This window comes from Camelus dromedarius, chromosome 12, assembly GCF_036321535.1.
Source record: "Camelus dromedarius isolate mCamDro1 chromosome 12, mCamDro1.pat, whole genome shotgun sequence".
Classification (NCBI taxonomy): Eukaryota; Metazoa; Chordata; class Mammalia; order Artiodactyla; family Camelidae; genus Camelus; species Camelus dromedarius.
In genome coordinates this window covers 41,490,290-41,506,360 of record NC_087447.1, presented here as the reverse complement: position 1 = coordinate 41,506,360, position 16,071 = coordinate 41,490,290, and the positions used below count along the sequence as shown (strand labels likewise).

General features: G+C 42.1%; 1 protein-coding gene across 1 annotated transcript; it reads right to left on the bottom strand.

The window, feature by feature from the left end:
• Positions 1–1,836: 1,836 nt before the first annotated feature.
• Positions 1,837–15,004, bottom strand: LYVE1 (lymphatic vessel endothelial hyaluronan receptor 1). Its single transcript, XM_010977148.3, has 6 exons — positions 14,565–15,004; positions 10,970–11,141; positions 10,721–10,860; positions 4,549–4,860; positions 3,808–3,886; positions 1,837–3,261 (listed from the first exon to the last, which is right to left on the bottom strand). The coding sequence occupies exons 1-6, from the start codon at positions 14,650–14,652 to the stop codon at positions 3,075–3,077; spliced, it is 978 nt and encodes a 325-aa protein (XP_010975450.1). The 5' UTR covers positions 14,653–15,004; the 3' UTR covers positions 1,837–3,074.
• Positions 15,005–16,071: the final 1,067 nt, after the last annotated feature.

The following is a 16,071-nucleotide window of genomic DNA, read 5'->3' as shown; positions in this document are numbered from 1 at the left end:
AACTGTGCATATACTATGGGAGTGCATGTATATATCCCTTGGGTCCAGGCACAGAACCCCTAAAACCTTTGAAATCTCCTAAGTGATAAAAGCACCAGGAACATCTTTTGTTCTAATACTTAGTTTTTGACCCTGGTTCCTAACACAGCATTTCTAAATCTCTTGGAATTTTCTCCTGGGTGATAGCAGTGTCTTTTGTTCTAGTGAGGTGACTCTTGGTAGACTTCCAGCTGGTGGCTGGTCATGATCTCTGTGGTTCAGGCTTGGAGTGGTGCTGAAGTGAAAAACAGTACAGCAACCAAAATTAACTTCAAAATAGTCATTTTCTTGCATTTCTCAAAAACCATGAAAGCTATTTAAGTACATATGTTAGCAGATAGAGAGAAACCACCCCCTCTCCCCCAGCTGGAAAGCCAACCAAACACACGGGTCCTTGCCCGGCAGTTGAGAAAGAATTCTCAGCAGAGGCAGAGGGACAAGTGAAAGGCTGCTTTATTGCTCAAAAGAAGAAAGGGCGGGGAAAAAGTGGTCGAGCGGTGGGGGTTGAGGGGGAGGAAGGTAGAGACAGCTCCACGTCCCAGTCCAGCTGCAGAGCCTTTTATTGGGAGGGCCTCCTTCCCTTCCCTTCCCTTTCCTTCCCTTCCCTTCCCTTCCCTTCCCTTCCCTTCCCTTCCCTCCCCTCCCCATCCCTTCCCTTCCCTCCCCTCCCCATCCCTTCCCTTCCCTTCCCTTTCTTCCATAATGATGAAAGTTACACACATTCATCAGTGTGTTTGTAATTGATACCTGGACTGTCTAGCAATTGTATTTGGCTAGGCAGAGTTTTCCTTTTTCCTTATTCCTCCTCCTAAGTAGGGCATATACCTTTCTACATTAAGAGAAGATGGTAGTATCCATTTGCATGGTAGATGCTCACAGATGGGAGACCTAGTATAGAAGACCTGATTGCTTTCCAGCTAACATACACAGAAGGAAGACCATCACTTATACTCCCCTCTCTTTCTTCTTTACTCCCTGAGACCTGGTTGAGGCTGATAAAGCTTAAGAATTGACAAACCAGAGTTTTAATCTCATAGACTCAGGGCCAGGCAGGTTGTAAATGAATGAAATAGGCTAGGTATGGGAAAAGGGGCAGGGGGGGCAATAGTACTATAGGATCCATAGAAATGGCACCTTTACTTTGGTATGAGGGTGCAATAGCGAGTGGTGAGGACTGTGGTCAAGTGGAGAGAGCATCGCCTATTTAAAGCAGACAGCCACTTCTCAGCATCAGAAAATTATGGCCATGAGGGAATATGGGTTCTCTATCTTCAGATCTTGCCATTTTTCAAGGGAACAGAAATATAAATATGTGAAATCTCTTGATGTTTAATTCTTGGCAATTAAAACAAATGTTAAGATAATACTCTGTGGGCCAACCATAAGAGACTATGCCAACAGGGTATAGCTTCTGAGCTGAAAGGACCATAGAACTGTGGGATTACTGGTGAGGGGAAGAAGATATTAGCAGTCTGACAGGGAAAGACTAGAGAGAGGGAGAGGGAAAGCTAGAGAAAAAGGCCAAATGAGCCAACCTGAATCTCCGGTTCTCTGAGAGCTCTGAAACAGATTGGAATGTAGGACCTGAATCCTAGGTAAAGAACTGAATTATGTGTGTATACTTGACCTCCTTAAAATAAGACCATCTGAAGCAAGAGAGCCCCACATGGTGATGTCTGTACCATTGGGTTTATGGATGTATTGCAACAACCAGAGTTGTCTCTCACTTTTGCAAACAGCGGATTACTTCAATTTTGCATGAACGGTATAACGCACCTATGTAAATAAGAGAGCAAAGAAATTTTCTAAATGCTTTTATTTTTTCGGCACAAATATTTTTGCCCCTTTCAGGCCCCTTTGTTTGGAGAAAGGAGAGTTAGTGATGTACTTGGTAATGACATTTTGAAAAATGTGCTTTGGTCTATAGAGGCAATGATGTACTTTTTAGGTATGTTGAAAATAAATTAAGGTTATAGTGGTTGCCATGTTAATGAGAAAATAATGAGGTTAGTCTCAGCAAAAAAAAAAAAAAAAGGTTTTGGAAGTGGATAAGTTGGAGATATTAATACTGAAAAATGTTACCTTCATACATTCTACCATATGCAATTTTTGATGAATAATAATCAATTCCAGAATGTAATAGCTTGCACAGGTCCTGCCATGGAGTAGGCATTCAGCAAATGTTTATTAAATTTTACTGCTTCTTAACACAGTAATTTTATTCAGTAATGATTTCTGTAACTCAGATAAAAATAGAAGTTTGTAAGAGATTGGGGGGGCATTTCTTGTAAAAGTATATTCTTCTAGAGAAAATAGCAGTGGGGGAGAGAGAAAAGTATGTATGTGTAGGTTCTATAAAGTGATTCCAACTCAAATTATTCAGAGATGAATACTTTGGCCCTGTCTGTAGTTACAGTCCCTACTGACAAGATGCTGTCAATAGCCTCAGCCTCATTCTTTTTCTCTGCTTATTTTGGCTTTGCAGAGATTGGGTCTCAAGTCATTAGAATCTTCCTGGCCTTCAGTTGCTAAACTTCTCCTTCCTTCTTTTGCTCTTGCCTCAGAAGGACCTGCCAGGTGGTGTTTCCTTTCCAGAGCTGAAGAAAGGATCTGAGCTGTAGAATCAATCAATAGACAAAGCCTTGATCCAATGGTTTCCTAGCTCTCAACTCACCGGTTCTCAGCCAGCCTGAAGTCCTCTTGACAAACATGTTCTGATTAGCTCTTTTAGGTCCTGATGCTTTGCACAAGCTCCTTTCTCCCACCAGAATATTATTAGGACATAACCAGGCTAGAGAGGTTGTGGGAAGCTTTGGAGGTAGGAGGATAGGGTCCAGAAAGGACTGCAATAAGAAAAAGGGATTTCCCTTTGGTGAGCTCCAGAGTCCAAAGGTAGCCTGGAGCTGACTTCAATTAGCCACCAAGGGTGGACTTTCTAGTTTGGTTCTTTGGCCCTTTTAGGCTCCTGATCTGGGGCCAGGACATGTATCAGGAAGGAAATCAGCCTCAGGTGTGTCCTCTCATTTCTTTCTCACCTAAACTTCAGCTTCCAGGTATCGCACTGCGGTTTTGGGTGGACTCTTCGGCTCTTCCAGCTTTTTATCGATTTTCGTTGATTCAGCATTCAGATTGCCGTCATCAGCCTTCTCCTCCTCCACTGCTTTTGTTTCAATCATTTCCTTCTGCTGATTCTTGTTTGTAAAGGGGAAGGCCTTCACATACCTGTAGGCATAAACATGCAAGTAAAGTGAGAGACTTCTATGTAACCCATGGACTAGTAGATAACACTTAGTCTGTGATGGCCCATAGTGACGGAGTACGCTGGGAACCTTTATTTCAGAGAGATGCTAACCCAGGCATGCTCAAATGCCTTAACACAGCCCCACAGGAATGGATTCATTTATATGGGACCGTAAGTTTGCAGGCCAAACTTTAGGCTGACCTCACAACCCTCTCATCAAAAACAAAGAACAGAAAATCAAATAAAGCATATATGTTTTCCTCTAGGTGTCAATCTTTTCTTCTTACTTCTTAATATTCAAAGGGACAGCCATTGACCTACATCTAAAGGCTGGATAACATACATGAGCTGAAATAGTAGGAAAGATTGGGTGATAGGGAGGACAGGTGAGGGGAGGGAGAAAATCTACAGTATAAGAGGACTGCCAGCTCCATTTTGACGGAGGGGATGCTAAGAACAACCTTGGCTAAATGCAAGATACGGATGTGACAAAGATGACAAGACTCACAGTGTACCAACAACCCTACCTTCTGACGTAGCAAACTGCTAGGCCAGCGGCAGCAGCAAAGAAGAGGAGGGCGAGTACCAGCAGGGTCGTGGGAACACCTGGGGGAGACAGAGACAGGGCCTGTTGGTCCCTCACTTGGACACAGTTGTGCACTGCTCTCCTAACACATCATCCTTCCGCAGGATGGAGACTGCAGACAGTGAAGGAAAAGAGCCTACTCTGGGGCCACACAGGGGCCTCTTAGGGTGTTGGGCGCACATGTGCTTTTTTGCTTCTTGCCTGTAGAATCCTTGACCTTGTTTGCCTCTCACTCTCTCTGTTTTAGAAATTGCAACACAACAGAATCCATTTCCTCTTTGTGGCTTTGAGATAAGTTTTGAGCTCATTAAGACTCCTCCTTTAAATAGGAAAACAAACCTACTAATCATAGGCATTTAAGATTCTATTTTTTAAAAACTTCTGTATATTAATAGATAGTAGTTTACTTGTAAGAGTCTTTGCATTTTAAAGAGTGAAGCTATTTTTTACACTCATGATTTTTAATCATTAAGATTCTTTAGAGACCTCAAGTCCTATGATTTATGAAGGTTGAGTTTACATTAAGCTTTTATTTGTACTTGGCAGGTCCTGAGTGCCCAATATGGATATAGGCTAATTTTGCCTGTTATACATAAATACACCACACACACACACACACACACACAAACACATACACACACACACACACACAAACACATACACATAATGCAGAAAGTTTTACCTCCAAACCCGAGAGCTTCATTCTTGAACGCTACTCTATTTTCAATATATAATTCAGTTTTTGTAGACATGCTGCTAGTTTCCATAAAAGCTTCTGTTATGCAAATTAAATTTCTTTTCCGTGGAGTAGAAGTGGAAGCCAGAGCAGGAACAGGAGACACAGTCTGTGTAACAGAGTAAGGTCCCTCAGCAGAGGATGCTGAGTATGTGCTGTCTCTGACAGTCACTTCTGTTGTGTGTGTTGCCATTTCAGTGCTGAATATGGGATCATTGGTGGTGATAACCTCCGGCTGGCATGAGTTAATCCAAATATCTGTCAGGGGAGGGAAATAATGAAATAGCAAGTAAGTATTGCAACAGCCTCATAACTGGTCTTCCTCTCCTCCAACCCCCTTATACTGCAGCTGGAATGGTCTTACAAAGATGCGAATCTAACCATATTATTCCTTTAGAATCTTTCTCAGTGACTGCCTCTACTGCATGGCCTATAAGGCCCTCCATGATCTGGCCTCTGCTGACACGGCCAGCCTCACCTGATCGGTCTTTCCCTCGTTCCTCTGGCCATACTGAAACTCCCCTTCAGTTCTCTGATGTGCCTTCTCTCACATCCAAGCCTTTGATCATGATGTTTTCTTCACCCGTGAGACTCTTTGCCTTCTCTTTATTTAGCTCTTACATGTCCTTCAGGGCTCAGACTGAGCATCTCTTTCCTAAGCAGACTTGATAACTAGACTGGGTCCCTAGACAAGTGTTCTTGCCCCTCCTTGTTCTTTCCTTGTCATGATTCGTTACACTGCTCCCCACTGGACTGGGAGCTACTTGGAGGCAGGATCCCTGTCTATTCTGGTCATCAAAGTATGTGCACTGCCCCTGGCACATAGTACATGCTCAAAAAATATCTGATGAATGAAGGAGGGAAGGAAAAGTGAAATGAAGAAAGGAGTATATGGGGAGACCAAATACACACACATGATATCACTTCAGGACAAGGATCTACTAAAACCAGCTTTCTCTGTGCTCATCAAATGTTTGTTCAAAAAAGGAGGTAGGGGACCGGGGATGGATGTAGGTTTGCTATCGAATCTGTTGAATGTGGTTGAGAGGAAACTGACATTTGCTGAACCTGTGGCTCTGAGTCAACCATGGCACTCCATTCAACAGTTTTATAAAACCCTCATTCACAGAGGAGGAAGCTGAAACTCAGAGAAATTGAATAACTTGCCCAAAGTCACACAGCTAGTAAATGGCAGAGCCATGCAATATATTGCAATATGAATTTGCATCTATTTTAAATCTCTACAAATATTGTGGCAGTGGGTAGCACCAAGTGGAATGTTAGCTATGAAGAAAAATGAATTCTATTCATTTTTGAAAGTTAAGTAAAAATTAGCATTCAATGCCATGGTAAACATGAAAAAACATTTTGACCACCTAGGCATTCAGTCAATATTTTACACTATTCATTTTACTTTGAAAAGACCTCTGTTCAAATAGACATCATCCTTGACCTCTGACCTGAACTTTTAGTTACATTTGCCATACTCGAGCATGTGCTAAATACTTCCTTCCAAAAAAATTAACGTTTATTTTTTCTTAGTATTGGGGGAAAAACATTCTGAACACAATATATTGTGCTGGGATAGAAAACAAACTTGGGGTTACCAAGGGACAGAGCCAATCCTGGCTCTGTCCCCTATCAACTGTGACCACAGCAAAGCACACTCTAAGCATCAGTTACTTCCCTTGAAAAGTAGAAATGATACACTTGTACCGTTTTACTGAGGATTAATGAGAGAGTACACACACAGGGCCTAGCATACAAGTACAACATGCACAGTACAACACGCATGGTACAACATGTAAGATCCGTAAGAATGAGTTTCCTTTGCCTCTCTGTTCTTTAAGTGTAGCCAAGAAAGCCACAATGTGAGGGAGCAATAGCAATCTGGTCCTGTGGTCCCTAACTGATTGGGGCACAACGCATCTCACCTGGAAGTGTTAGGACCTGGCTCTCCTTCCCTTCCAAACTATAATTTCTCTGGAATGTGCCAAGTGCTCTGATAGATACAGCACAGTGTGGTTGGAGCCCAAGAGGAACTCTGGGAGTAAGGAGTATGCCAAAGAAGATGGTACTTGAGACTTGAATAAAGGATACAAGGTACCAGGTGATGAAGAAGAGGGGCACTGTGGCAGTGAGAACAGCATGAAACAGGTGGGACACACAGAACGTTAAAAGCACTTTGGTCTGATCCCCAAAGCTCACAAAGATAGCAATAAGACAATTAGGATAAGGTCTAAGGTTACTCTGATCCCCAGAGCTCACCAGACAGCAATAAAAAGGAAAGTCACAAAAACAAAGAGACATTGGGTAAGTTCAGGACGAGTGTCAGGCTGAGGGTTAGGGTAACTCTGATCCTCATAGATGGCAAACAGGAGCAGGTGAGCCTAATTATTTCAAAATGATAACATAACCACACAGGGTAACAAATCTCAAGTTGTCACCAGAGAGTAGGTTCTTGTCGCAGAAAGAATTTAGAGAGAGAGAGAGATGGAGGTCAAAAAAGTAAAGTGAGGATTTATTAAGAGATGGGACTCTCTCAAGGGGTGAGTGTGCAGGCAAGGGTGAGCAGCTGTGCTGTTTCTTTGGGAAGCTGGTTACATAGGGTGTAAAAATAAGTGGGCAAAATATTCATTGGGGAGGGAGGGGCTTGGGGTTGTATTTCCTGATTTTCATCCCAACTCCCCCTTCCCAAGGGGAGGAGGGATTTTTGCCCTTATTTAGTCTGGATCAGAAGTGTCATGGCGTTGGTGCATGATGGGTACTTCTAATCTGCAAGGGTAATTTTATTAAAATAAGGGCATAATGAGCAAAAGGTTGCATTTGGATGCTGAAGATTCCTGCCTTTCCCATTTTCGTTGTCTGCCTCCAGGACCCTTGTCACCCCAAAATGTGTGGTTTCTGTCAGTCTAGAGGTTCCTGTTTTCCTCTGTCTGCCCGAAGTCCCCTGCTGCTCACAAGATGTATGGTTTCCTGCCATTTGGCCTGTGCCCCCCTTTCTCTGCTCATATCTAGCTCTCTGCCTGCTCTAACAAAGTCACTTTTGAACAGAATTCTCTGACAGTACATCCTTAGAGGGGTACCTTCTAAGGACTAAAAGAAATGCAAAGGAATCTCAGATTCCACTCAGTAGGTTTATTATTCCTAATAATGTTGTTTTTATAATTTTGAAACTATTGTAGGATAAGAAAATATATTCTTTACTGGGAACAAGGATTTTCCATATAAGAGGGAAAAAAGATGCAAGTAAAAACACAGTAAACAAAGAAAAACTTGAATTGTTAAATTTGAATTGGAAATATCAATACAAATGCATAATTTATAAAATATATATATTCCCTAGCTGCCCACTGAAAAGGATTGAGAAGCAATGAAAATGTGAGTAGTAATGAGAACAACTTGCATGTAGACTTGGTCTCTAATTAACATTCTCCATTCAAAGGACACACAGCCCCTTGGAGAAATAAATGGCTGATTCCATGTCTGGGACAGGGAAAGTACAAAGTGAACCTGGGACATGCTATTATGCGAGAAAGCAATGACTTGCTCAAAGACTAATGGGGGAAAGGACACAAAAGTCAACTAGAAGGGGCTCCACTCTTCAAATTTGGGACAATTTGAGTATCAAGAAGAAGAAAAGAATAATAATTGTAAAACTGACAATAACTATTGAACACACAAAGCAGAATGTCATGTGACCATAGTAGTGTGATGGGGAGGGAGGTGTGTGTGTGTGTGAGGGAGGAAAGGAGGGAGGGGGGGGAGGAAGAGAGAGAGAGAGAGAGAGAGATTCTTCTTTATCAAAGAATGCCAGCTGATAAATGCAGAAGAAAGAATAGATTGAGACTAGGAATAGACTTACCATATGACCCAGGAATCCCACTCCTGGAAATATATCCAGAAGGAACCCTACTTCAAAAAGACACCTGCACCCCAATGTTCATAGCAGCACTATTTACAATAGCTAAGACATGGAAACAGCCTAAATGTCCATTGACAGATGACTGGATAAAGAAGATGTGGTATATTTATACAATGGAATACTATTCAGCCATAAAAAAGACAACATAATGCCATTTGCAGCAACATGGATGTGCCTGGAGAATGTCATTCTCAGTGAAGTAAGCCAGAAAGAGAAAGAAAAATACCATATGAGATTGCTCATATGTGGAATCTGAAAAAAAAAAAAAAAGAGAACATAAATACAAAACAGAAACAGACTTATAGACATAGAATACAAACTTGTGGTTGCCGGGGGTGGGGGTGGGAAGGGACAGACTGGGAGTTCGAAATTTGTAGATACTGACAGGCATATGTAGAATAGATAAACAAGATTATACTGTATAGCACAGAGAAATATATACAAGATCTTGTGGTAGCTCACAGCAAAAAAGTATGTGACAATGAATATATGTATGTTCGTGTATAACTGAAAGATTGTGCTCTACACTGGAAATTGACACAGCATTGTAAACCGACTATAACTCAATAAAAAAAAGTTAAAAAAAAGAATAGATTTAGAAAATTATCATTTTGCAGCCCTGTATATAGTAACTGAGTCCAGCAAGGATCATTACTGTCTGCTTGAACTATCAGGTAAGAGATGGTTGGGGGTCAGAATATTTGCATGGTGCCAAAATATCACACTATCATAGTGGATGGTATTACCTATCCACTGCAAAGGGGAAGACATATCGCTCTGAGTTCATTAGAGAAGCCTGGCAGCCACCATCTTGTTCAAATAGCATATTAATAGTAGGATGAACTGACATGAAGTACCTTTTGTTATGATCTAAAGGACATGACATCATTATGAAGTATTTTTGCCCAAAACAGTGAACATGAGTCTAACCAAGCCTTTACACCTGACTTTAAGTATACAGGGAATGTAGGGAATGGAAATACAAGTTAAATAAAACCAAGAGGAATCCAGGTCCTCTTCCCTGACTCCTTTTTGTTTAGCCCAGAGGGCTGGGTGTCCTATCTCCGCACTGACAGCTGGCAGGAAGGCCAGACCACTTGACAGGTGAAAACTGGCCATGAGATAAGCAGAGGCGTGAACCACAGATTCCCTAGCCAAAAGTGATGTGTGGAAGAGGCAGAGGAGAGAAGGAGGATGGTGGAAAAAAAGTGGGAAGAAGCTTTATGTTCCAGTCTTGGCTCTGCCGTCAACTGACTGTGGGACTTTGAACCAGACAAACCTCCATTCTGAGCTATGGTTGTTTCATCCGTGAAGTGAGGGAATGGACAAAGCCTCTTTCAGGGCCCTTCCTAGGCCAAGGGCCCCTGGTTCAGAGAACTGCCTGGATCTTATGCTGCCTTTGGGCAACAAAATGTTGCCCGTGACCTTTCATCTCTTGGATCTTAGAGAATGACCACTGAGCCATCTGACCTTTAGAAGGTATGATTTATGAGTATCTGTGAAGAGTGATAAATCAGACAGAGGTTCTTATGATAAAGTGAGAGCAAGTGTTTAGTCAAAGGACAACTTTTGGAGAAGTTACTTAGGTCAAGCACTTGGGCGAAGGCGACTGAGGTCTCCAAACAAGGTTGAAGGGATGACCCCGTGGCCATGAGCAAATCAGTTCTATTTTCTAGCTTCAACATCAAATGCAGTACCTGAATTTCCACTCCTGTAAAGGAATGTGGGATACTGGAAAGAGCGTGGCCACAGAGTGAGATCTGTGTGTGAATCTTAAGAGTGAGGAGACCTTAGACCAAGCTACTTAAACGTCCTCCGAACTAAGCTTCTTCGTCTATAAAATGGGGAAGATAGAGCATACCTCCTAGGGAGCTTGTTAAGTTTCAGTGAGATCGCTTAGTACCTTGCTTTGTCCATAGTGGATGTTTCCATCCCTTCTTCTTGTTTATCTTATAGGCTGGAAAGGGGCGGGTGATGGAGCCTCCTGAGGTGCCCTCTCCCTGTGTTGCCCTAATGTTTCCCTCTGAGGGGCACACTGCTTCTAGCCTGGTCGAAGAGGCAGTCTTGGGAGGATTCCATGGCCATCACCATGATTCCTTCTGTGGCTGCTCAGTCTTACTCTTCTGACAGGTCACAGAGCTATAGAAACTCAGAGAAAACATGCCATGTGGAGAGACTGCAGATCTGACTCACCAGATGAGTTGTAACAATAGGCCCTGAACTTTTGATTAGGTGAATTTCTCCAAATTAGGACGCCCTTCCCGTTCTTCCCGCACTTGGGGTTCGCGAAAATCCGAGAGATGACCAAGAACTGATCTTTAACCCAGCCATAGCTGTAACAGAAGACACATTCATTGAGTGGATACACTGATCTCTGTTTCTGAACAAGAACACAGAACCAAAAGAGCTCCTGCAGAGTTCGTGAACCCAGCTGTTTCTCACCTGCAAGTCTCAAAGCCAACTTCCCATGCAGCTTCAATCTGGTCTTTGCTGGCCAACGTGAGTCCCACCAGCCTACAGGCCTCCTGGGCTTCTGTGAAATTCAGCTGCGGGTTTGTCTTTTTGCTCACAAGGACGACCCCCCTGAGTCTGCATTGTCCTGAGATGGAAAGCTCTGCAAAGGAATCACATAGGTCCTCAGTGTGCTGCTGTCCTTGCCCGCAGGCTCTCCTTCCTAGCACAACAGTGTTGTTTTGATTCAGCAGCTGGGATTAAAGTTTAGAAATAACAGGACACAGGCCAGGCATTTTCTGCAAGGACATCCTGCTGGGTTAGGTGGGTGCTTGCCCTGATCCACGCTGTACCTCTCTCTAGACCCGAGTCCATCCTCCTTCACTGCATCAAGGTACCTTGTTCATTATACGGATGCTCCATGGATGTTCCTGGGGTGTGGTCTAGGGGACACAGCTGCTACAAACCCTTTTGGAGTCTATAACATGAAGGGTCTGTGGCTTTGAGAAAGATAGAATTCAGGGCTCGGGTTAACAGAATAGTTAGCAATACTTTAAACTAATGTTGGTTAGGGAGACCACTATTTCTGAGATGGGTTAAAAAATGTGGTACTTAGTAGAACAGAATGTGAACTTTCTCAGTCCTAGGTCTTCTCTGACCATTGGGGGGCAGGCTTACTCAGAAGTTCCTGGAGGAGTCAGATCATGAAGCTTGCATGGCAGAGAAACTAAATAAAGGAAGTAGAGTTTTCGAGTCAGTCCTGGATTTGAATCTAACCTATGTCACTTGCTAGCTCTGTGGCCTTAGGCTAGTTACTTCATCTCCTTGAGCCTCAGTTTCTATATTTATAAAATTGGAAGAACAACTGTTGTATAGGGTGGTACAAGTGAAATGAGTTGATTCAGATAAATGCTTAGCATAGTGCCTGCCATATAGTAGGTATTAATACATCATAACAGAGTATCATTATGCTACCTTCAAAGCATTTTGGTTTTAAACTGCTAATGATTGATCTCCCTAGGGGAGCTGATGCAGTTGATCAGTTATGATGTGAATAATCTCTTACTCAAAATCTAATGAATCTGAGAGTTCTCTTGATCCCTTCCCTCTGGGTTCTGGATGTATAGACCTGGATGAAATTGCAAAGTTGCATTGCATTCAGGTATTTTATTCTTATTGGGCTTCCTCCACAGAAGTCCATAAAAGGGCATTTCAGTCTCCCAGGTAATTGCTTGAACACAAATCTGTGCATCGGACGGCCAGTCAAATGCTTTGACCACCGTCCAAGTTGGTATTTAAAGGAAGTTTCTTCTTGCAAACATGGAAAGATCATTTCTAAGTCCTCCATATGACCTTGTCATGCTCTGGAGCAGGGGGCTGGGGGAAGGGAAGTGAATATGATATATGGTATTTGTGGCTAGCCTTGTTTGCTTCCAGACCCTGCTCTCAGCAAAAAGGAGACCAGAGAGCCGGCACTCAATGTGAGTGTTTGTAACAGAACAGTGTCTTGTGACTGTGCACTATTCAACACCGATGTTAATACTGATACCAAAGTTACTTCCAACTTCTATCATCTGTGGGTGCTACTCTGTGCCAAACCCTGTGTCATTTAACAGAAAATTGAGGCTCAGGGAGATTGAATAACTTTCCCAAGCTCCAGGATATGGAGCAACTAGGTGGCAGTTTGGGGGCACAAACCCAGCTATGATTGATAACTAAAACCCCGGTTCTTAACTAGGACACTATTCTGCTTCCCACTGTGTTCATGGGGAGAAGATGAACACACACACACACACACATACACACACACACACACACACACACACACACACACACACACACCCCTTGAGATGAACTCTTGGAACACACCATTTGTCCTGGAATTTGGCTCATTTAACTCATAAGCTTGCTATTGTTTGAAACTCTTATGGCTGCTTCTTTGGGAATACTTTTAGAGAAGGAATATTAATTACACAATAAAATGGGTCTTGATGCTCTCTCATCATACATCATCTTTACTCTAAGTATTGTTATTACAAGGAATGATAGATCCATTCTGGGCAAGAGACTTGGCTTTGAATATTTCTTCTATTGTTAATTGGCCTTGGGACTTTGGGCAAGTTAGCACTCTCATTTGTAAAAGGAGGGTAGTTGTATCTTCTTTATAGAATTTTTGTCAGAAGTTTTAAATTAGGTAATTTGTATCTGGTGGAAGATGGGTCCATAGTAGGCAGTCAACAAATATTAGTAGATTTTATGCTTTCCTATTTAAGGACAAAGATGGGGAACTGGAATCAAAGGGATGCTCCAGTAACCCCTTCCTTAAGAGTTCTTAGGAAACAGCCAGCCTAGTAGAAACAGTATATACCGAGGAATCAGAGCTGAATTCAAACCTAAACTTCATTATGTACTGCCTTTATGAGAGCAGGCAAGTTACTTGGCCTCACTGAGCCTGTTCCTTCAACTATAAAACATCTTCTTAAGAAATAGATAGATAGACCCTCAAAAATCCCAGTGCCCATCCTCATCCACTCTATTTCATTAACCACATTTTCCCCCAGTCATGACTCTTGTATAATCTTCAGTTGTTTCTAAAATTTTAATTTCCTTAGGAAAATTTTGCCATCATTGAGGATGACCCAAAGAGTGTAATGAGACAATGTCAAAGAACAAGTTCCAGAATAATTTGAGAAATGGCAGTATTTTGGGGAAAAGTGAATAGTCTTCCCAGGGGGATGTCCAAGAGGGCCAAACTTGTTTAAAAGTAATAGTTCTGGTATTTGAAAAACCAACCATGTAACCTAATCTCCCTTATAAAATTGAATATGACAATATATGAACCAAGTCTGGATGTCTGTTCCTGACATATTTCTCAGTGCATCTTTCAGCTTAACAATACAATTTTCCTTTTAAAGTGCTCAGATTTTCATTTGCCCAGAGCTGTAATAAGTGATTTGAGTCACAATTTTTTTTTGCCTACAGTGCAGAATGGTTACCATTTAGGCATCTCAAAAGCCTAAAAGGAATCATTTCAAGTCATTTCTTTGGCAGGGAGCTTGATGGCTAATTTTTAAACTTATATTTTCACAGATTTGTTTCAGTTAATTTGTTATTTACTGCATATTTTAAAAGAATGCATTCCATGATAGTATAGTAAAACTGATATTAAAATAATTATACTGACACTTCCAAAAACATAAAACAGACCAATATTCTGTGAAAGTTAGCCATCTTCCCCAGATTTAGTGATTGCTTAAAATTTTTTCACAGTCATCATTTGCTTCTTCAATGAAACACTTCTTAAAATAAATCTTCCCTCAATGTTTTGTTTCAAAATATTCTCATTAAAAATAGCTCATAACAAAAAATAAAAGTCAAGAGCACATAAAAGGCAAATGAGAATCATTTGGGTGAAGTTGACAAATACTGTCAGAAAATTTCTGGCAGAGCAATCCTACCAATGAGATCTTCTGTTGACTTGGAGGGTCGCCCCCCACCCCAGAAATTCAGTCAAGAACTTGGTAGGCTTAGGACAGTTTGCAAGATCTTGCCTTGCCTCATGCTGGCAATCTGGTAAGAAACCTACCTTCTGCGTGGAGGGAGCCTTGGACCAAGAGCCTTGTGGTCCAGATGGAGGCAAGAAGCAACACCAGGCTGAAGTACTTGGCCATCATGCCAGCCCCTTCAGAGCCAGAGAAGCACCTCCAATGGGCACTGGCAGGAACAGAAGCAGATAATCACCAGTCTGGATGGAGACTTCTGGAAATATGTGGGCCCCCCCTACTGCTCCAGTTCATGACTGAGACATCCGGATTTCCCTGCTACCAAGCTTCTGACTTGTCAAGGTCACTAGGGGAAATGAGTGACGTCCCTTGAATGCTCAGGCTGTACTTTGTGGACAGCTTTCTGGAAAATTTAGCTAATGCTGACTCAGAAAACACACAGAGGAGGAAGGCAGATAGTACAATGTGAACTGCTGAAGGTTTCCCCAATTCTCATATTCCCTGCCACCGCCCACCTCCCCCACCAGCTCAGTTCTCACAAGGTTCATCGTTACCGACGCTGGAGCTCGCTCATTTATATATTCCTAGGGGTGTCTCTGTCTCTAAAGGAGGTTGAGCATGGATTGTGCTTCTTTCCCTCCCACAATCAGTGGGTTTTTTTTTTTTAACTGCGTATCCTTATGATCTGTGGGAGAATGATGCTGAGGTTCAAGAGAGCAAATGATTATTTAAATACAAAGGACAGAGTCCTCATGCTTCCCTCCAGGACTTTTTCATACATCTGAAATTTCTACACCACTATAGGTGATCCCTTCTTCAAAGAAACCAGCCACATAAAAATTCACATTTATAAAACACAACTTGGGGGGCTATTTATAAAATTAGTCATTTTATACCTTGTAATAGTCATCACTACAGGGGTCCTTTATATAGTAACTCTCCCTTTAATAACTTCTCTTATATCCTGGTAGCCCCAAACTCCATTTAGACTTCCCCTTTCTTGTTTGATGAATGTGAGATTTATCTCCACTATGTACAAGTATTCTCTGCTTTCCCAGCTGGAGTTTCAGTGGTTTGGCCTCCATGGTAATTCTGGAATTCTGGTTTGAGAGGAATGCCTTGAGCAAAGGTTTCTTAGTTTTCTCCAAAAAGAATATCACTTATAGGAATAGTGTATGGATAACTAGTTCTTTTCTGAACAAATGGTATTGGTCATCAAATTAGACATTGATGTGGAAAATACCAATAATAAGAACTTCTAAGAGAACAGGGGAACATCCCTTAGATACCTCTAGTTCAGACTTCATTACTAGGGTGAGCACAAGACTTGGACTCTGGGGACCTCAGAAACATACATGGCTCTATCACCGTGGAAACAGGCAGACCGGCAAGCAGGACCCTGTCCCCTTCACCGTCATCCTTAAAGCCTAACATCACAGCTGGCAGGGGTTTGGCCTTCCAGCATTTGCTGAAGTCTTAGGAAAAGAAAGAAGACAGGAAGGGGAAAAAATGAGACGTGACAGGCAAGGCTTTGGATGGGAGAAATAGCTTATGAGAAGTGAGATGACTGACCTACATTCTGGAAACAAA